Source organism: Solanum stenotomum, chromosome 11, assembly GCF_019186545.1.
Source record: "Solanum stenotomum isolate F172 chromosome 11, ASM1918654v1, whole genome shotgun sequence".
NCBI lineage: Eukaryota > Viridiplantae > Streptophyta > Magnoliopsida > Solanales > Solanaceae > Solanum > Solanum stenotomum.
This window is the reverse complement of record NC_064292.1, coordinates 50,204,645-50,227,039: the sequence shown is the minus strand read 5'-3', so window position 1 is coordinate 50,227,039 and position 22,395 is coordinate 50,204,645. Positions and strand designations below refer to the sequence as shown.

The 22,395-nt window shown below is 31.6% G+C and overlaps 3 protein-coding genes across 3 annotated transcripts in view; 2 read left to right on the top strand and 1 right to left on the bottom strand.

Moving 5' to 3' along the window:
• LOC125845351 (uncharacterized) overlaps positions 1–15,787 on the top strand; it is a 174,941-nt gene extending 159,154 nt beyond the window's left edge. The window contains exons 2-3 of the transcript XR_007444272.1: positions 15,113–15,234; positions 15,498–15,787. The gene's annotated coding sequence lies outside the window, so the exon portion shown is untranslated. The remainder of the gene's footprint in view (positions 1–15,112; positions 15,235–15,497) is intronic.
• Positions 3,853–6,915, bottom strand: LOC125845358 (uncharacterized). The gene is made up of 3 exons (XM_049524857.1): positions 5,769–6,915; positions 4,433–4,587; positions 3,853–4,315 (listed from the first exon to the last, which is right to left on the bottom strand). The coding sequence occupies exons 1-3, from the start codon at positions 6,328–6,330 to the stop codon at positions 4,052–4,054; spliced, it is 981 nt and encodes a 326-aa protein (XP_049380814.1). The 5' UTR covers positions 6,331–6,915; the 3' UTR covers positions 3,853–4,051.
• On the top strand, positions 11,699–15,787 carry LOC125845387 (probable small nuclear ribonucleoprotein G). The gene is made up of 4 exons (XM_049524889.1): positions 11,699–11,853; positions 11,980–12,002; positions 15,113–15,234; positions 15,498–15,787. The coding sequence occupies exons 1-4, from the start codon at positions 11,819–11,821 to the stop codon at positions 15,561–15,563; spliced, it is 246 nt and encodes an 81-aa protein (XP_049380846.1). The 5' UTR covers positions 11,699–11,818; the 3' UTR covers positions 15,564–15,787.
• Positions 15,788–22,395: the final 6,608 nt, after the last annotated feature.

Here is a 22,395-nt window from a genome sequence, read left to right as displayed (position 1 = left end):
AAAAAATTGACTGACACTCATAAGTAATTATCAAATTTCCTCATAATACATGTATCTAAGTGTATCTTCCTCATAATATCTGCTTATCTCCATTTCGGAAAGTAATTATCAAATTTCGAATTTGTTACTTAATTATTTATTTGAAAAAAAATCTAATTATCTATAGTTCAAGATCAAGTGTTTCAATTAGAGGTGACAAAATTAGTCCATGAAATTAGAAGGAGAGATTATATAATTAGACGTACTTCACTACCATATATGTTATTATTACCTATACTATCAAAATATTACGTATATTTCCACTAATTAACGGTTTCTTACCATTTATTGTGTAAGATACACTTAAATACATGTATTTTTGCTATCAGATTCACTAAAATAGCGAGAGATGTGAGCGAGATTCGTTATGTATTCCAGATACATGCGAGTGGACTAGATACATGTATTTGGTATGATTCACATCTATCTAAGACCAGATACATAGGAGAGAGAGGCAAGGGAGGCGAGCGAGATTTGTTTTGTATCTGAAATACATGTGAATCCACTTGGATACAATGTATCTAGAACAAATTTCACCTAATTTTGACATAATGTATTTCAAGACACATGTATTTGAATGTATCTGAACACACCAAAATTTAATAAGATACGTAATATTGCAAACTAAAGTATATCCCTAAATTAGAACCTGCCCAATTTGTTCATATTTGGATTGATTGTTGACCTGGCCATTTCAGCCCAACCTATTTTAGCCTCCATCAAATTTTGGGCTGGCATCTAAATCAAATTGATTCTTCAGAAATTTTGTCAAAATATTTTCAAAACGATAATTTATTTTATTGGATCATGAAAGGCTCAAAGAAATGTTGAAGAAAGAAATTTGCTCTAATTGTTATCACAACAACTTGCACAAGAACAATGTCGAGTTGAAAATACAGGTTGATTTTACACTGTCAATATATACGACTTATTTTTTTAAATAAATTGTTGACTTTATATCTTTTTTTTAGCATGGAACTTCTAATGAGATTGCATGATACTAGCATATTGCTTTCGTAGTCTAAAAATAAATTATTTATAGATCTCTCTAGAAGGACAATTTTAATTTTATAATTATGGTCATTAAATTCTAGTGGCACTCGGAGTGCTCATTTTCAAATTTATGAATTATGAATTATCATTTTATAAGATCTTGACGAAATCTATGATTGTTTTTTTGAAATTATTGTGTATCTATAAAAGGGTATGAAAATTAAATGAAGAAAACAACAATAAAAATAAAGATATAAAAGACATCGGATTTTAGGTTTTTAGAACAAAGAAAAAAAAATGTATAAGTAACTTTTTTATATTTGTCCAAATTTTAATGAATAAAGTTATTTGGTACCTATCTGAGTAAACTATTTTATTCTAATAAATCCCTCTATTCCTTCGGATAAATAATTAAATATAATTACTATAATTTCAGTCATATTTAAAAGGCCAAACACATAAACAACCCCTCAAACTTGCCCTCATTTTTCATTTTGGCACTCCAACTTAGCCTTGTTCCATTGTAACCCTTAAACTCCATTTTTTCTGTACCATTTAAACACTAATACTAATTTTTATGATTTTTTATTTATTTATGTTCTTCAATTGCAATTTCTTATTTTAAAAAATAGACGTGTGTCTGTTAATTTTCATTTAAAAAATTAAACATTCGCGATTTTTTTTTTCAAACAATAATATTATTTTTTGAGATTTCTCTATATTTTTGCATGAAAGTAAATTGACGAAAGTTTTTTGATTTTCTTTCTTAAACATTCAATTAAATTAAATAACACTACTTATTTATTTTTTCTTATCATCTAGGCTATCTAAATTTAACGCAAATACTCACTTTTTTATTTTTAATATAAATCAATACGAATAAAAAAACTCATCTTCAATATGAGTAAAAAAGATTCTTGTTCATTGCTAATAACACTACTAGAAAATGTTAAAACTTGACTGACTTTGTTAGATTGTCAGTGATTTTTAAGAAAGAAAACCAACACAATTTCGTCAGTTATTTTTCACACAAAAATACATAAAACTCTTAAAAAGAAATTAGTATTTTTTAAAAAGAAATATTTTTTGTTAATTTTTATTTTTTAAAACTAAAATTAACTGACACATGTCGATTTAAAATAAGAAGTTGCAATTGAAGAATATATATAGAAATAAAGAAATCATAAAAATAGTATTTCGTGTTAAAATGGTACATAAAAAATGAAGTTTAAGGGTTAAAATGGAACAAGGCTGCCAAAATGAAAAATACGGACAAATTAAAAGGGATGTATATGTGTTTGGCCTATTTAAAAATTATTTAAATATATGGAATGAGTATGCAAGATTTGGTCAATTTTATTATTGATTAATGCCAGTATTGTTAAGTCTGTTAAATCACGAGCTTTTTCCAGATTGAATTTATTTCGCCCATTAAATTTAAATTTCAAAAATTGAAAAAAGCATCATAGAAGTGAGGCCAGCTATCATCAATTTCAACACTATGGATAGAATTAATTGAGTTAGATATTTTGTCGGAAACAATTTCCTGCATATAAAGTAGACGTAAAATATACCTATGTACTTCATTTTTCTTCGATCTTACTTATGAATACATTAAATATGCTGTTCTTGCGTTTTTCGTAATTTAGTGGAACATGACCTAAGAAAATCGGATAACTTAAAGAGATAAAAGATATACGTTTAAATTTAAACTATAGATTATCAGTTACATATTTGAATTATGCAGGATGCTATGAGTTATGACCCATGCGATGAGTTAGAATTGAAGAATAAAAATTAAATATTATAATTTTTTTTTTTTAAAACAAACTAAAAATAAATAAATACATATAAATTAAAATGGATAAGAAAGAGTATTACTTCCTCTTTCTCAATTTATATTACAACACTTTCTGTTTTAGTCCATTCTAATAAGAATGTCAACTTTCTAAATTGGAAATAATTTAACTTTAAAATTGTCATTTTATTCTTAGTAAAATGATTTGTAGTCAGACAATTGATCAAGAAGTTTTAGACCACAAATTTCAAAAAAACCTTTTTTTTCCCCTTAAAATTTATGTCAATAGTCAAATGGTATCACATAAATTGAAATAGAGAGAATAATTTTTTTTCCCAATCTCCCAAGGCTATAGAATCTACGAGCATGTTTGATTGGACTTATAACTTATAACTTATAAGTCAATGGACTTATAACTTATAACTTATAAGCCAAAAATCATAAGCTAAGCTAAGATATCTAACTTACAACTTTTGACTTATTTTTATTATTTTGACTTAAAAACGAGTGTTGCTTAAAACTCTTTTTATTGTATTCAAACACTATCAAATCGTTTAAAAGCTATTTTGAGTTAAAAACACTTAAAATAAACCAACCTGAACAAGCTCTAAATTGGAAAAATGCAGCTTAACTTTGAAGTGAAGAATAACAAAGGAAAAGAAGGCTAAAAAGTATAATACAAAAGAAGAAGCAATATGCTTATCCACAATACAATATTCTCTTTTTCTCTCCCCAAGCTAAAGGCATTAAAGTTAACAATTGCATGATATACAAGTGACTTTGATGAACATGTACAAAAACATAAATGACATCAAAACCTTTCTTTTTTTAACATAAAAGCAACAACATTCCACATGGACTACCTCCAAATTATTTACATTAACAAAGTAGTAAATTCAAAGCAACATCCATCAAAGCTTGTCTCTTTGATGTTTTCCCTATGTACATATTGTATTATAACCAGCTAAAGTGCTAAAGTAAAAGAAAGAAAAATATAGCAAAAACTAAAAGTGGAAAGAACATAAGGCAACCTCTCCTCCCTTTTGCTTTGAGTATCTGCCTTGTGAAAGAAACAACAAAAGGTAACAATGGTTCTTAAAGAACATAAAAGAAGAGCAAAGCAATTACAAGTGATCATAGCATCAAGTGCTCCACTTTAAGCGCGAAGCTGGACCAGACTCAACGATTAATTTCTTGATCATCGAGTGATTGTTGTATTGATTATACAGTCTTATCAATGATTAACCGGAGCATAGTAGACACTCGGTTTTGGTCACTGCACCTAGAAAGCATGTCCAAGTAATGCATGGCATCTGGAGGGAGGAGGCCTTCCATAAAGAAACGAAACAGATGTGAGTGTGTCCCGTGCATGACATCCAAACACTGGTCTAGGACTTTATCCTGTTGTGCTTTACTCAATTCAGCCGCCTCCATCAGTGGCAGTAGATTCTTCTCCTCTTCTTCAAAGTGTTTCTTGCTATGCTCCTGCATTAGATAGCCACATTTCAGAAGGATTTGGTGGACTAAAATCTGAATCACCCTGCAAAACATCTATCGGAATTCTGACAAGTGATGCTATAATGAATGCAGAATGTACGTTACCTTTAAGGTTTTGAGTCGAGTAGAGAGGTTGCAGAGGGCATCTTGGTAGGCAGGATGCCCTGAATCAAGAACTCCTATAGATTTGATATCTTCTTTAATACCATTCATCATAGGAAGGTCCCTTGCATGGTCCTCATTTGCAGCTTTAGACAGTCCTGAATTATAAGCCCACTAAAGGTCAATGTATCGCAGCAAAACAACAGATTACCAGATCAGCATGCGTTCGGAGAAGCAACTAACGTCAGACACATTAAGTACTAAAGCAAGGACATAGCTCCCTATAAGTAAATTAATAAGCTAAACGTTCTTGTTGATCAGTCACTGCTTATCCCGGAAAATCTGTCTCTCTTTCAGTTCAACACCCCCCATCCTCAATTGGAGTTCTGATTTCGTTCAAACATACATTAGAATAACAGTCCCACCATGAAGATAAATCAATCTAAAAAATTGATTTCGTTCTGCATCTCACCTTTCTGCATCCATTGAGGATCAATCGATCTTGTAAGTTTGTACCAACTAAATTTATTGCAAAACCTGCTATATTTGACTCTGTCGTTGTAACTCCGTTTCCATTTCCAAATATCTTTCTTGAAACAGGCTAATCATAGATAGAGTTAATCTTAACAAAGAGACATTTTCCAAGCATAATGGTCACAAGCTCGAATAAAGGAGAAGACTTGTAGTCCACTTAAACTAAAACTAGTCTACTTAAACTAGCTAAACCTCTGAGTATTGAGCCAAAAAATACAATAAGTCCAAAACAAGCCCCACACATGGGAATAAACACCAATACAATCCAACAACCAGCAGTACATTACTCAATATTTCTGCGCGTCCAACTATAGATAACAAACAACAACATACATAATGTAAGAGCACAAGTAGGATCTGGGGAGGGTAGAGTAGAGTGTACACAGACCTCACTCCTACCTTGGGAGGTAGTTTGATTGTTTCCAATAGACCCTCGACTCAAGAAAAAACATATCAAAGCAGATTGGAAAAAAGAAATAACGGAAGTGAAGAAATCATGACAAAATACTATCGAAAGCATAACAAAGCATTCTTTAAAAAAAGGAACGGTAACTACGACAAAATAGTACGATAAATCAAAGTACAAGAGCAATAGATAGTAGCAGAAATTGAACAATAAGGAACTATAAGATTAATACTACAACTACTAGTATGGAAGGATAAGCAACACAACGCGCTGCTACATACAGGCATAGTTGATTGACTGATAAAAAGATTTACTTGATTCACAGTTAATCAATGGAGCTAAGCTAACAAACAAATTATCTTCACTATATTCTCAGCAATCTGATAAAACAAAATTTACCTCTATCAGCTTTTTCCAAGATTTGAAAGACAACTCTTTCTTCCATTTGAGCATGTTCAAGCATTAGCTCCAGCAACTGTGAATAACCTCTAGCAAACTTCCTCACCTCCATTCGTGGAGTCCCCATCGCCGGATCACCTCGTGCTTTACCTCCACGCGCCGCCAAGTCCTCCGCCCACCTCCCCATTCTCTCCAAATGCCACATCATACTCCTATGCTGCAAAATCACCAACCACACAACATACGGCGTCGTTTCATCATACCACCCACCAATACACCCCGTCAACAGCTTCGGCTCCGGAAACTTCAAATCCAAGTAACGCACCACGGAATCAACAGACCCAGTGACTGAATCCGATTTATACTCCACCGCCGGCGATTGGTGGGTATCGGAGGGGATGAAATTGACTGTCACCGGCTTGTAAAGCAGAGCACATCGAATGTAATAGGTCGTAACACTATTCGGATTTCCGTACAGCTTAACAGCCGGATATTTCTTCAGCACATCGGCCGGCGCAATCTCCGATGCCGACTTCCTCGATACCCCAAAACAATTCCCCATTTACCCAAATCGTATAAAAATCAAAATACAACAATCTTAATACAAAAAAACAACAACTGGGTTTTCGATTCTTTTCTTGAAATGATGAAAAAAAAACATGGGTTTTTCTGGGTTTTTGGAATTAAGCAATATTATATTCCCCGTTTAGCACAAAACGAAGAAATACAGAGATTCTTTAACCACTTGAGGAGAAGAAGAGTTAAATGGAAGAAATTAACAGAATAGAAAGGGACAAAACATTAACAAATCTTGATAGTGAAAACAGAGGAAGTTTACGACTATACGGTACCCATTAACCCTGTTATATTAGAAGAAGAAAAAAACAAGTGAAAGGAACAAATCTAGATCAAGCTTAAACGTGCATAGTAATGGAGGAAATGCAGGGGTATTGTGTATTGATTATTGAATTTTCTTTGAGTATTTTTAGCTATGGGGATGTGTGCAGAGCAAGAAAATGTGTATTATTATACTGTGTGATTCAACAATGGCTGGTTGATGAGGAAGATAAAGAGTTACAGAACGAGAAATTAGGTGCCAATTGGAGAGACGCTCCTTTGGGACCGGACGGCTCTGTTTTATTTGGTGATTCACCTTAACGTCTTCATTTTGACTAACTGATTTCCTTTAATTAGTAAAGGGGTCGGTTAAAATGGGATTTTCGGTTGGGTTGGGTTAGTATGGTCTTGGGCGGATCTAGAGGGTAGCGAGCGGGTTCACTCTGATTTTCTCGAAAAAAAAATTATATGATATATATAAAGTATTTTTAAGTGTTTTTTTTTATGTATATTTTAGATTTTTTAAATATAAAATTAGAGGTTGAATTAGTGATTAATGAATTATAAATTAACTAACATGGGGGGTTTAATTTGATGGCACAATAGACTATTTTTGATGGTTTGATATTCTCTTATTTATATTAGTAGTTGTTTATTTTCCTCTTTACATGCAAAAGAACAAATTTACTAATTTATCACTCAAGATTTTTTCTGGAATTTTATAAATTTATTTATACTGTTAAAAAGAACTAATTTAAAGATAAAATTACTTTGATTCTGTAAATTGACAAATAATATGAAATAACTATTTTTAATACATGGACAGTAATATAAAACGGAGGGAATAACATACTATTGAGTTTTTCTCCCAAATAAAGGGATAAGACATAAGTACTCCCTAGACTATGACTGAAATCCCAGAGACACACCATAACTAAACTAAGGTCCTACAACACCCCTGAACTCTTTTTTTTTTGTAATTTTGTACATCTTTTGTCTTACGTGGCACACTCCGTGACTTCACGCAATTGAGGCACATGTGAGATATTTGGATGCCATGTAAGCCAAAAAGGTCTACAAATTTATAAAAAAAAAAATGGATTCAGGAAGGTAATAGGACATTAATTTAGTTAATGTGTATATCTGGGATTTTAGTCATAGTTTAGGGGGTACTTGCACCTTTTCCCCCATATAAATATAAAACCATATCAAATGAACCAACAAGGGTTGTGGTGGAGTGGTAAATATTCATTCATCCTTAATCCAGAGGTGTCAGATTTGAGTTCCCTTGGTGCAGAGTCAGAGGGCGCTCTACCCCAATGTGGGACTTCCCAGTGCGAATCTAAATTTAGTCGAGCTTCAATATAATTATGAACACCGGAGTATCAAATGCATTCAAACAAATTGGTTGGTAAACATAAATAAACAAAGTCCTAAAAAATAAATGAGCATATTAAATGCATAATTATGGAGAGCAGGAGACAGCAGCAAAAATTTACTGAACAAGCTTCTTCGTCAAAGTTTTTTTGGTGGCTATAATATCTATGCATTTATAACAATAAATTTGTTGATGTCATTTGTTAATAATGGTAAATACAAACTTAGCAAATTAAGTATTTAGGTTGTTGGTATTTTTATCAATGGTTGATAATGTAAAGTGTAAAAAATTATTATGAAGACCTCTTTTATAATTAGAATTATATGAGTCCAAATAGAACAGAAAAAATATATATGGATGGTAAGAATTAATTTATACAGTTTGTGGTATCAACTATATTTGGATTAAGGTGGAATTAATTGTTGTTGTTGTTGTTTTCTCTAGGCTTTTATCTATTAATTCAAATTATAATTTGTAATATATGATGGGACATGTGGTTACTGACTAAAATTTAGCGGGCAATTTGTTTACAAAATTGAAATTAAATCATGTTAAAAAAAGGTTGATGATGATACACTACAGTATATTTATTATTATATAATAAGTACATAAATGGTTTGAAATCATGTGATGGGACATTGCACTTTGTCTTCATGATTTGAATTAGTTAAATATATGATATTAATACACCACAGAGAGTAAGCATTAGTTATACATAACATGAAAAAATATATTTAATAAGATATTATTAATACACGAAGTTAACACATGTATTATTTTTGTTAATACACTCTACCAAATGATTCTCTCTCTCTCTCTCTATATATATATATTATCATCCTCATCTCCGTTAGGAATATACAATGCATCTTATTACAAATTCGGCAAAATACAATAATTTTAACTCAAATCTTATATGTATGTTCAAAAAATTTCTTAACATGAATATACATATATCAAGAACCTATTAAACAATATTTTTTAAGCTCAAATTCGTTGAATACGTACAACATTTGAAAATCAGGCTATTAACATGTTATGCTAATCTTTTAAGCATTAATTTGGGCCAAACAGTAGATGTATTTGAAGTCTTAAATTTTAAATGTATGTCCACATCATGTTAAAAAAAAAAGAAAAAAGAAAAGAAAAGAATTATTACATAGTTTTCAAAATGAATAATGCATAAGAGTTACAATTCCAAAACTTTATTTTGGTGAGTTTGTTAAGAAATGATTATTATGTGTGATGAAAGTATGTTGAACACGCATTCCAAATAATCATGGCAATGTGGATTATGGCTTTTAACTTTTGATTGCTAGCTAGCTCAATCATAGAGTCTATATCAAGTAATAAGTTAATGACACTCGTTTTTTTACACCAAATCATATTAGGTAATCATAAAAGTTAAAATATGTGTTAGTTAATCATAGTTAGCAATAAGATTATGAATTAAGAAATGCTTGATGTATTCATCAGTTTGATATAAATATCGAATTTGGAGTAAATATTTATTATCAGTATCGTATATTTCACATCTTATTTTATTTGAAGAATATATGAATTCATGAATGTTTGAACTCCAATAAATATTCCTAAAATTTGAGTCGATAAATATTTAAACACCATGAATCATGATTCATGGAGTTTCCACTAATGTTTTGAATACCTATATATACAAAGTTTCAAACTTGATCTATACCGTGTGTTAGATTATTTTGTTTTATTTGTCCACAATTTTTTTCTTGTTACATAATATATACTCCTATCTATTTCTTTATCACATTTTAATCGATGACTAAATATTAACAAGCGATTTGAAAATAGTCAATCCGAAATAATTTTTACAAATAACCGTTGCAGGAGCGCCCTCTAAGCCCATCTTCCACTATGCAATAATGGAACGACAATAATATGGTGCAAATTATCAAGATAATGGATGAAAGAAAAATGTTGGATTTAGTTTTGATTTACTTTTTCAAAAATTAAATTTTGAAAAAAAGTTTTTGGAAAATTAAATTTGTTTAGACATCCAAAACTTTTAAAGTGCTCTTTAGTTTGGCATGATTGGATTGTAATAACTAGAATTTTTATTTTGAATGAATAATAAAGAACTACTTTGGAAGATTTGAAAGAAAAAATATTGGTGGATAATACAGATAAGATATAAATTAATATACTATTAATAAATTATTTTTTTTTTCTTAATTAGATTGTGGATTGTCAAAGCGTATGCAATACTAATGAAATTTTAACATGCAACTAGATCTTATGAATGTATCTTAGACCTACCTATATGATTTATATCGAAATAAAATTAGAATTTGAAGTTTGCTAGAATCAATCACTCATCTTAATCAATTATCCTACTCAAATCAAAGGAGACAAAAATTTAGACTAAAATAGTAAAATAAGGACCAAGCAAACATATATGTATGACAAAAACAATCAATTCAATTCAAAAGAATATTAAACACGATATTTATTTGTGAATAACTTTTTTGAAATGTTACAATTCTTTCTTAAAAAATATTTTGTTTGGATCATTTTCAAGAGATATTTTCAATTTCTATATTTATTTTTTTTTGCTGAAAAAATCAATTTTCAAAGTAATGGTTTTGAGCTATTTTTCAAAAAATAATCGCATCTCAGTGTCTCACAACTCAAAAACACTTCACTCAACCTTTAAGAAACAATTAAAATTACCCAAACTTTATTCTGCACAAAAAATCTTTACAAAGTATGGTAGAAAAATGTGACAACTTGAAACTTTTGGTCCCAAACTACCAAAAATGTGACGGAGTGGTAAGTTTTCCTTCACTTTTAATCAGATGTCTTTCAAGTTCTGATAAATAGAATCACTTTTGTTAGTTACCCCTGGGACATCCCGGCGAGAATCTGTATTAAGTCGAGCCCCACTACGAGTGTCAAACACGGGATGAAAAAAATTAATATATGAACCGAGATATCGATCAATCGAGAAATGGTTCCATTTCATGAACCTTCGCCAGTTAAATTAATATATGAACCGAGATATCCCAATTCACAAGTGAGGGCCCGTTAAAAGCCCATTTCCAGTCTCGGCCCAGTAAGGAATGTTGGGTAAGTTTTAAAATGTAATCTATGATGATTTTGACAAATAGCCACTTTAGGCCTTAAGGGTAATGGAATATCAGTCCCTATTTTAAAATTAATTGATACTTGCCACATTTTATTAAGTAAAAGATATTTCGATAATAATATCTCAACTTCATACGATCATTTTTTCTCCACACAAAAGAGTTTCTTCTTCTTCTCGAATTCCATGAAACTATAAAGAAATTCTCTCATAAAAATTGAATCTCTGGAAAAACATCTTAAAAATGCATAGCAAATATTTCAATATTATAACAAAAGCTACATCAACCTATAATTTTTTTTGTTTCCCATCCGATATCTGGTACCCACATTGGAGCCCGACTAAATTCGGATTCGCGCCGAAAAGTCCCACATTAGGGGGTAAAACACTCCCTAACAAAGGCAATTCCGTACCCAAGACAGCTCGAACTCGAGACCTCTTGGTTAAGGATGAAAGACTACTTATCACTACCCGTTTGGTCAAGTTTAAATAATTTCGAATTTAAAGAAATAAACTTCAAATATAACCATAGTTCCTTTTTTTTTTTTTAAATTAAAAAATTAAAATTACCAACCTAACCCTCCGTTGGTTTTGGCCACAAATAAAAAGCGGACTGAAGTTAAACATTTTGAGTCCCGACTGCGCAGCAAAAGTACAAATTTTCTTCCATTTTTCATCTTCATCTTCTCCGGCAGTGAGCAAAAGGTAAAACTCTCAAGGATGAGCAGGTCTGGTCAACCTCCGGATCTCAAAAAGTATGTAATATCTCTCATCGAGCTTAGCTTCTGATTTTCATATTTTTTTCCCTTTTTTCCGATGTGTATATGAAGATTTCTTATTCGTTTTTCATTTTTGGTTTTGTTTTGTTTTGTTTTCTACAGGTATATGGACAAGCAGCTTCAAAGTAAGTTAGCAGTGCTTTATATTTCTATGTTTTTTTTATTACTTTTTGTGGTTGGTTAGTTTGTTTTTGCTGCTATTTGCTTAGGGTTTAAGTGTTTTGTCAGGGATTTAGGGTTTATTAGTTAGTAATACAGTATGTTTTTACGTTTTTGTGCTTTATGTGGAGGGTTAATTTGGTTTTGCTGCAATTTGTTTAGGGTTTAGGTGTTTTGTCAGGGATTTAGGATTTATTAGTTAGTAATACAGTATGTTTTTACGTTTTTGTGCTTTATGTGGAGGCTTAATTTGGTTTTGCTGCAATTTGCTTAGGGTTTAGGTGTTTTGTCAGGGATTTAGGGTTTATTAGTTAGTAATACAGTATGTTTTTACGTTTTTGTGCTTTATGTGGAGGGTTAATTTGGTTTTGCTGCAATTTGCTTAGGGTTTAGGTGATTAATAGGAATTTAGGGTTTATCAGTTAGTAATGATTTGCGCCTCAAGGTGTGACCTAGTGGCTAGTGAAGTGGTTGAGAGTCATGAGGTTTGTGGTTTAAATTCTAGAAGAGACAAAAAACACTAGGTGATCCCTCTCAACTGTTCGAGCTTTGGTGGACAGAGTTACTGGTACCTGTTGCTGGTGGGAGGTGGCAGGTATGATGTGGAATTAGTCGATGTGCGCCAAAGCTGGTCCGGACATTACTGTCATCAAAAAATAAATTAAAATCAGCTAGTAATGATTTATGTGTTTCTTTCTATGTTTGTGTGCTTTCTGTGGAGGGTTAAATTGTTTTTGCTGCAATTTATTTAGGGTTTAAAAATTGAAGTTTGTGTGCTTTCTGTCTTCTGCTACTGCTTACATTTGTCCGTGCAAAGTTGGTTATTATCGGAGTCTGTTAGTGACTTTTATCTAGGTACAAAGGTCAAAGAAGTAGTGTTTGCTGGCAAGTGATAAATTCTCGTCCCCTTCCTCATTATCACCAGAGAAAATTAAGTTCACTAAGTAATGCATAACCAGCGACAATCAAAGACATTATTGTTAGACTATTAAGAGCTGAAACTATTTTGACCTTATACTCTTGCTAGAACGTTATCATAGCATTATTTACCATGCTCTCTGTATTTCCTATATCCCTGTTTTACATTTCCTTTAATGCAAAAGGATCACGTCCGAGTGGCTTAAACTGCAATTTTACAGTACCTTCTGGTCACCATGCAACCCAAAACCTTCCATGAATATTCCTACTGTTATTGCATGCTTTTGCTGCAGCAATTTCTTTTGCAATGTGTGGGGTTTAAAAAAATGCGTGTGTGTGTGCAACTTTTGTCCCAGCATAGATGCCCCTGGACTTGAACATCTCTTTTTTTTTTTTTTTTTGGGGGGGGGGGGGGGGTTAAATAAGCAGTTTAACTAGTAAAGTGAACATTACAGATCAAAAAGAAAACCAGAGCTGGACATCCCCAGCCTGTTAAAGCAACACTACGCAAGCATCCTACTATTCTTTCGAAATCAAAAGAACGTTCAGTATAGCAGCCTAAGGATGATAATAATTCAACTGAGCCAGTATTCTAGATAACCTTGCTTTCATTTCTCCTCTAATGTGGACATCCTGGATTGTAATTGTAGTGAGAGCTTCAGGACCTTCTTTTAGATTGATCTGCAGGTTCCTTTCTTGTCATATGTGTCATCCTATAAACTTCAGGTAGTGCACCCTTAACTTTGCAGTTAGTACTTCCCTGTCCCATCTTCCCTTGCCACCCCTGAGCCTGTCCATGAATCTGTAGCCACTGAGGTATCTTGCTCCAGACTTGAGCAAAGTAAGGACACATTAGCATGTGGACACGGACTACATTTGTCATGATCTACACATGCCCATTTAGCCAACCTTTCTTTTGTAAGCAGTCTTCCAGAATTACCCAGGAATAAGTTAAATATCCATTTAGAAGAAGCCGTATTGTTGCATTTCAGTCTCCTCCATTCCACTTTCTGGTGGTTCCTTCTCAATTGTAAATATAACTGCTTAGTAGGAACTTTCCTGAGCATAGGACATCCGTTTCTTACCAGTCAACTTCCACACAAGTATTGATAAGCTTTCATGATTTCTTGGACCACCCAAGAAGCTTTCTTTGGTTGCAAAATACATCCCATAATGTACCTTGCTTCCCATAATAAATATGTACCACTGCATCCATAATCTGTCTTTCTTAAATGGCAGCCATGTTCCATGCTAGCAGATCAAATATATTCAGCCCTCCAACTGATTTGAGGCAGCATAAGCCATAATTTGTCCCAGGCAATCAGTGCTTTCCTTGATGTCTCTATCCCTACTGTCCATAAGAACCTCCTACATACCTCTTCAATACATTTAATCACCTTCTTGGGCAAGATGAGAATTTGTGACCAGAAGTCGTGCACAGAGAATAACACAACTGTGCTCTTCCTGCATATGATAAGAACTTTGAGGTCCAGCTAGATATTCTGCCTAATATCTTCTCAATTAAGGATTGACACTGCACAATAGATACTCTTTTAGTATTCAAAGGTACACCCAAGTACCCAGTAGGTAGAGTACTTTTTGAGAATCCAAGTACTTGTAAAATCTCGTCCTGGATGTCTGATTGAACTCCTCCAAAGTAGATAGCACTTTTATCTACATTAGCAACCAGCCAGGTGCATTTGAGGATACCTGAAAGTAGGAGTATAATAGTTGTATGGAAATAGCATCCCCTTTAGGCCTCTACAATATAGCAACAGGTCATTAGCAAAACTTAATTGCACTATGTTCGTCTTTGCACATTTAGGGTGGAAGCTAAAATCAGAAATTCTCTGCAGCTGTTTCATTAAATTAACCTAGTAAGGTATTCCATAGCTGAAACAAAGAGGAAGGGAGAACAGTTTTTATGAAGCTGTAAATGCATCTTTTGCATTAACCTTGCGTGCTGGACTGCATAGAATTTTTTTAAAGTGCAGTCTGAATGAAGGTGTTTTTTTTTAGAAAAAATCTCTATAGATAGCGTTTTCTTAGTCAGAGAGAGCATCAATTTCCATAGTCTCATTTTTTAATTTTACATTCCTCTGTTAAATGCCTTTTGAGGTTGCTGTCGCACTTGAGTAATGCTGTTTATCTTTCACAGTCAAGTTGAATGCAAACCGCTTAGTCACTGGAACTCTTCGTGGGTTTGATCAGTTCATGAATTTGGTCATTGACAACACAGTGGAAATTAATGGCAATGATAAGAATGAAATTGGCATGGTGGTGAGTTTCTTATTCTCTTCTCCTTCTCTCTCTCCCTTTACCCTTGTTCCTTTTCACTCTGGTTGTTTGGATCTTAGAGCTGTGAATACGATCGCTAATACATAATCAAGCCTATTTTCTTTTGAATAGCATTTGGCTTTTGTCTAATTTAATGAGTTTTTGTTCTTTATCTGTTAATCTAAAAAAATCCTTAGTGATAGATGTCCCTTGAGTGAATTTAAGCTGGTCCTTACTGGTGCGTTGCTGCAAAATTTCAATTTCAGGTAATTCGCGGTAATAGCGTGGTGACAATTGAAGCGTTGGAGCCGGTCGCTAGACCACAGCAGTAGCTCTAACGGATCTTTGTTTATGCCCCAGATGCTGCTGCTTCTCGTTTAAAGGAACCTTAGGAACATAAGTTTGTACTGTCAGTTAACTTTCTCAAAAAAAAAAAAAAGTTTGTACTGTCAGGATTCAGTATTCGACTAGATAACAGTTAAGATGACAACGGATTTCTGTTTTAAGTTGATCATCAATTCTCTCTATTCAATTAGTGCACTATGTGCTGAATGCAGTTTGTATGTGTTCTTGTTTTTTTTCCAACTGAAAGGTGCACGATGTGATGTTCCCTTTTAATGCTCTTGAGGTAAAAATACTTCTCATTTGAGTTTGTCACGTTGGGTTTGCCTTGTGTGGTTTCCATCTCCTTGCGAGTTATTGCATATGATTGAGTTTTGCTCAGTGCACACTCTATCCTCCAAAAGATAACGGCTGTGAATTTCTGTGTCCAAATAAATAATTAAATCATGATATCATCTCTACAGAATGATGCTACTAGAGAGATGTACACAAATTGCTGATTGGGTAGAAGTTCATCTTTTCATTTTGGGAAAAAGGACAAATATATTCCTGACATACCCTTATGATAGACGACGTGTTGACACGTGGCATCATCTCAATGACCTAACCAAGATTATTTAATTTTTAACCCAAAAATCAAAATACCTGTGACCTGGATAACTTAAACACCATGAGCCAAATTATAACTTAAACACCCTGACCCAAATGGAAAAAAAAGGCAGCAACAACCATTGTCTCTTTCATCTATTCCTCACTTCTTCTTCAATGACATCTTTTAAATTTCTTCTTCAATGCAACCATTGCCTCTTCAATGCCTCTCTTCTTCTTCGCTTTTCATAACACATTTTGAATTATATTTTAGCGTTTTAGTGATGTTTTACTCCCGATTATTGTTTTTGCAGAAGCAATCATTGGTTTGAGTATCAAGTGGAAGTTTCGAGTATCCACGCATCGCCTAAATCGTTGCCTCTCCTGATCAGTTGAAAAGTGTGAGATACAAAATTTTAGCACTACTTGAAAAAATCATTGAGTACTACGTCAAATTCCGTCTTCATTGAGCACTACATCAAATTCCGTCTTCTCCTGCTCTACCAGGGCAGTGGCGGCGGCAACGGGACTACCTCCTCTGGTGCTTCAACGGCGGCAAGAGGGCGAGCGAAAGTTGCTTGGCGCTAATGGAGTTTGGGAATGCGAATGAAGGAAATTGAAGCTTGGAAAATGAATAACTTGGCCAGAAGCTCTTGAAAAATCGAAGAACTCAGTATAACTAGAGAAGATGGAGAAGTGTTTTGGGTTATAATTTGGGGGTGGGTATTATGTTATTTGGGTGGGTTTTAAAATTATTTTGGGTGGGTCTTCAAAATAATGGGTCAAAATTTGATAAATTTCGGATAGGCATTTTAGATTGAGACACGTGTCTCGCCGTTAGTAGAAAGGGTATATACGCTCCAAAATTTAGACACTAAGAACATGAAAGTCTTAAAAGTATAACAAATGATATTTAGATACTATTTATAATAGTTCAGAGATATATTTATCTTTTTTTCCTTTTTATTTTAACACTAGTGAATCTATCCGCGCGAAGTTATAAAAAATATGAAGGAAGTTATAAAATTATTTGTTTTTTTTTAAAAATATGATCAAGATCAAGTAAAATTCCAAACTTCAGGATAAGATACTTGAAGGAATTTTTTTTTATATGACTTCAATAATTAAGCTTACAATTATGATTGTTAGTGTGTCTCGTTTCAGCAAAATAAAACAACAAAATTTTTCCAACAAAAAACAATCTATTGCAAAATGCATTTGATAAGTAGATTAAATTTTAATGAAACAACTGTAATAGCTCAACAAACGAAAATCTAAATACTAAAGGACATCTCCCTATCTGCTAACATAAACATAGCGCGATATTGGTACCAAAAATGAATATTCAAAAAATTTACCATGTACTAAAATAATGAAAAAAAAAAGTTTACTTTCAAAAGCTGAGAGTCTTTGCCCCATAATGCTTGAAAAGTTCAAGAACAATATCATTAATATAGCAAATTTTATACAACACTTGCCTTTGATTTTACCAAAACAAAGGTCCGCCCGTATTCACTTGTGAAATTACCATTGAATATGTTGTAATTGTTGTTGAGTAGTAGAAAGAAGTTGAGAGGTAAAGGGTGATATAAGAAAAGAGAATTTGCCAGGATAGGAAAAAACTGGTGGATTGAAAAAAGTTAAAAGGGGAAGAAGGAACTATTATTTTTTAAGGAAAAGAATCATTGGGCTGATTTAATGCCATTTATCAGTAAAGAGTAATAGACTTGTTTAGATTAGGATTAAATTAATGACTACAACATAAAGACAGGGTCTTGGGATGTTGACTCAATTTAGACATTTTTTTTTTTACATCTTATTAAAATAAATTTCAGATAAATATAAACTATATTAAAAACAATGTAAATTATAAGAGTGAGTGGTGTTAGAGAAAGTGGAGTGGTGGAAAGAGAGAAAAGAGGAACAAATTAAACAAATAATTAAAACTCAACATTAGGGGTAAGGGTTAAATTTGCCTTTGATATTTATGCAAAAGGTTCAAGTATCCCTAAGTTTTAAATAATTATTTTTTAATTATGTGACATGTAACATCAATACTAAGCTTCTACTATTTATTCTAAAATAAGGATAAATTTATTTCATTTCGCATAGTTCAAGGATAGATTCGACCTCTATTAGTAACATTGAGGACATCTTTGACCCAATCATTAACGGACGAAAAATATATTTCCTTCCATATAATTCAGGAGCAAATTTAATTATTTTCCCTAATTTCTATAATATTCAAACAATGCATGATTATTAAATTAGTTAATCTTAGTCAACACCACTAGGTTATGGACTGTTGACTTAATTAGTCAAAGGCCATGTTATAACATTAGAATGCTATGCTTTTTTAATCTTCAAAGTCTACTATAATTATATGTTATTTTTAGGAAAAATTTACACTTAACAAGTATGTAATATTTTTTTTTTTCCTTTTCAATATTATATTTTTATTTCCCTTGTAAGCCCCCAGTCCCCCTTATATACACACACACACACACTATAAATTGTAACATTGTCATCAAAATTGGTTTATTGTCCCCACAAGTGAGAGTCAAAATTAAGGCATGGATGATCCAAAAGAGTTTACTTTTAGAGTTCTCATAGAAGAGTTGAATGCTCAAGAACAAGAGTTCCTTAAGAAACAAAGGTTTATGCAACTTGTTAATGAAATTGATCCCTCTTTGCAAAATCCTCATCCTCCTACTCCTCCTAGTGTTAACCCTAAAGAAAATGGTGAGGTGAAAATGATGATCGATGAGAAACCTGATAGGTAATCACTTAATTTTGTTTCGAGTTTATCTTTATTGACATGTTTTTATAGTCATCAAAATGTCATTGTATGCTTAAGATCATGCGTTGCATGGATACTTTTTATATGTGTTCTTTGATTTTGTATCGGTTAAACATCGTCATATAAAATGAGATAGAGGTCGCGCTAGTTTATTTCTTCTATAATTTATCTATTGTTTCCAAATGTTGTTTATTGATGCAGGAAAAGGAAGGACAGTGACTTTGATATGGAAGGTTCATCAAAATTTCCAAGAATAGGAGGTTGAGGCATTGATAGGATTATATTTCAAAGTATTTAGGTTTCAAAATTTAGTTTTTGACAATTTTTATTAATCTTTGTATTAATAGGATTTGTCCATGAACTACATATGTATGCATTTACAGTTTCATTTTAAAGATATATAAAAATTTAGTCTCTTATCACCTTTGTTCTTTTTTAAATTATTTATGCTATTTCCTGATCAAATTCGCCTACATTAGATTTACTCGTTAATAGTTGAACAAATTTGATAGATTCGTTGTCGAAAACAACTTACTATGATTTTGAGTTAATGTTTAAGAAGATGCATGTCACTACAAAAAAAAGGCATGTATTGCTGCATTCTTGGTTAATCAATAATTCGATAGTAGATTAAATAATTATATTTATACCATTTGATATATAAAGTCCTTGACTTAGAGTTCAGTTTCATACTTTTATTTCTTGTTGTCTCAACCTCTTCATTATTCTACGTGACAATTGTTTGCTTTTGAGCAAAAAAATTGTCAACTCATGTGCATAGTTCATTTGGTTTAATTTGTCACTTTATTTCTAAGTAATTTTCAATGATTCTTTTTTTATCCAATCTTAACGGTTAAACCGATAACCAAACTAATAACGATTATTCTGTTAATAATTCTATAACAATTTATCATATTTACACACCAATAACCGATAAATCGAACGATAAACATGCATTATATCTCATGGGCGACATATAATATTATTTCACTATTATTACGACCCATCTCCAGCCTACTTGCAGCAGCCCTTCAAGTCAAACATATATGAATTTTACCGTCAATTCAAGTAGTTTTATTTCTTAATGTTTTTTGAATTAAAGTAGAATAAATATTTTTGAATTAAAAAAAAATCAGTATTAGAAAAAAAAGTGTTTTAAAAGAAAAGAAGTAATATATTTATCTAGAACATGGTATATTTGATTCATTAGGTAACAATAAGGACATATTTGGACCAAATTATTGAAGACAGGGACATTTTAAAATCAAAATATCAACCGAGGACATTTTTATTCATTTCACATAATTTAAGGACATTTTTAAATACTTTTTACGTGACGTGATATCACCGGGTGCTAAGACTCTTATCTTTAAAACTAAGAACAAATTTATTTTATTTCACATTATTTGGGAATAAATTTAACTCCAACTACTAATTATAAAAATGATATATTTGACCTCAACTATTAATGAAGGGTAAATATGTTCCATTTGTCATAGTTTAAAAACAAATATGGCCCTTTACGCTAAGTTCTATAATATTTAAACAACATATGAATAGTAGGATTTACTAAAATTCATTAAAATAGTCAATCTAGTCAATTTTTCTATAATATATATTTAAACAACATATAATGAAATATTAGGATTTATTAAAATTCCTTAATCTAGTCAATACCACTAGATTATGGTGATTCTATTAGTCAAAGTCAATTAAGGCAAATTACTGATTAGTGTGTAATACTTTTTTTTCTTCTTTTGATATTATATAATTAAAAAAACGAAAATCATACTATAGAGCAAGTTAAAAAAAACACGTTATATTATATGTTCCTTCTAATTTTCAAATGATTACTTGTACGGTTGTACCTAAGTAGTCAATACTTTAACAAATTATAATTTTGCTAATTTCATTTAATTTAATTTGCTTCAAAAAACCACTTTCTATACTCTCCAAATACAAACAAAAAACCAAAAAATTCAAATGCAAATTCCCCTTGACCCCCCACCCCCACCCCACCCTCCTCATTTTTCCCTATATATACACACACTACAAATTGTAAAATCATCATCAAAATTGCTTAATTTTCACAAATTAGGGTCAAAATTAAGGCATGGATGAACCAAAAGAATTTACTTTTAGAGAGTTCATTGCTGTGTTGGATGCTCAAGAACAAGATTTCTTTAGCAAATTAAGGGCTAAGCAATCTGTTAATGAAAATCCTCCTACTCCTAATGTTGATCCTAAGGTGAAAAGGGTGATTGATGAGAAACCTAACAAGGTAATCACTAATCTTTGTTTTATACATCACTCTTTTCTTTTTGCTATACGTAATAAATAGAATAACACTTTTCTATGTTTGAAAATTCTGTAACATGTTCAAATTATAGTCATAAAATGTCATGGTATATATATATATATATATATAAGATTGCAAGATTTAAGGATACTCTTGATAGATGCAAAAAGATTATTTTCTCTCTTTTTGATTTCGTCTGATATGTCAAACATTGTCATATAAAATGAAATTACAAATGTTGATTTTCTATTGATGTAGGAAAAGGAAGGTCATTGAATTTGAGGTGGAAGATTCATCAAAGGTACTTGGCAATGGAAAGTGAAGTGGAGGCATTGATGTGATTGAATTTCCCAAAGTGTTTAGGTTTCAAAGTTTAGTTTATGATAATTTTTATTAATCTTGTATTAATAGGATTTGTCCATGAACTAAATGTATGCTTTTATGATTTCCTATAAAGATATATAAATTATTCAGTTTCTTATATATCACCTTTGTTCCTTTATTGAATTATTTTTGTATTTTTTCTACCTAAATTCGTCTACATTAGATTTACTTGTTAATAGTTGATTGAATTTGATAGATTCGTCGTCCTCAAAAATAATTTATAATGATTTTGAGTGAATTTTTGAGATGATGTATATCGCTGCATTTAAAAAGTAACATGTATTGAAATTGTTTATACCTAAATATCAAAATTTGGGAAAAAGGGAATTAAGTTGTATATTATTGTTTAATTATAAATTTATAATGAATTGATTCTCAAAAGGAAATTACTAAAATCCCTAGATTTCTTTTTCTGTTCAAATTTAAATTAAACCATCTAAGATTGCAATGTATTCAACTAATCAATACCGATCATATAATAGAAAGTCAATTATATTTTATGAAACAAGTTTAATTTGATCTTTACTTAAAAGAATATTAGTTATCCGCTTAATTACCTTTTACTAATCGAATATTATTTTCAGGAAAAAAAAATACATGTAATTCTAACTAAAGGTAGAATATTTGACCCATGAGGTAGAAGAGTTTAGGGGTGTCATGGTACGATTTGATCTATTATTTAAAAAAATTATATTTTTTCACTTATTTTACTACACATAATTAAATTTAAACTTTTCCAAACTGTCCTAAT

Coding starts and splice junctions, on each gene's coding strand:
- LOC125845358 (XM_049524857.1), bottom strand. CDS start 6,330: ATGGGGAATTGTTTTGGGGTATCGAGGAAGTCGGCATCGGAGATTGCG. Junction 4,588..5,768: donor CTTGGAAAAAGCTGATAGAG/GTAAATTTTGTT, acceptor CTTATAATTCAG/GACTGTCTAAAGCTGCAAAT. Junction 4,316..4,432: donor CTCGACTCAAAACCTTAAAG/GTAACGTACATT, acceptor TATCTAATGCAG/GAGCATAGCAAGAAACACTT.
- LOC125845387 (XM_049524889.1), top strand. CDS start 11,819: ATGAGCAGGTCTGGTCAACCTCCGGATCTCAAAAA. Junction 11,854..11,979: donor CAACCTCCGGATCTCAAAAA/GTATGTAATATC, acceptor TGTTTTCTACAG/GTATATGGACAAGCAGCTTC. Junction 12,003..15,112: donor TATGGACAAGCAGCTTCAAA/GTAAGTTAGCAG, acceptor TATCTTTCACAG/TCAAGTTGAATGCAAACCGC.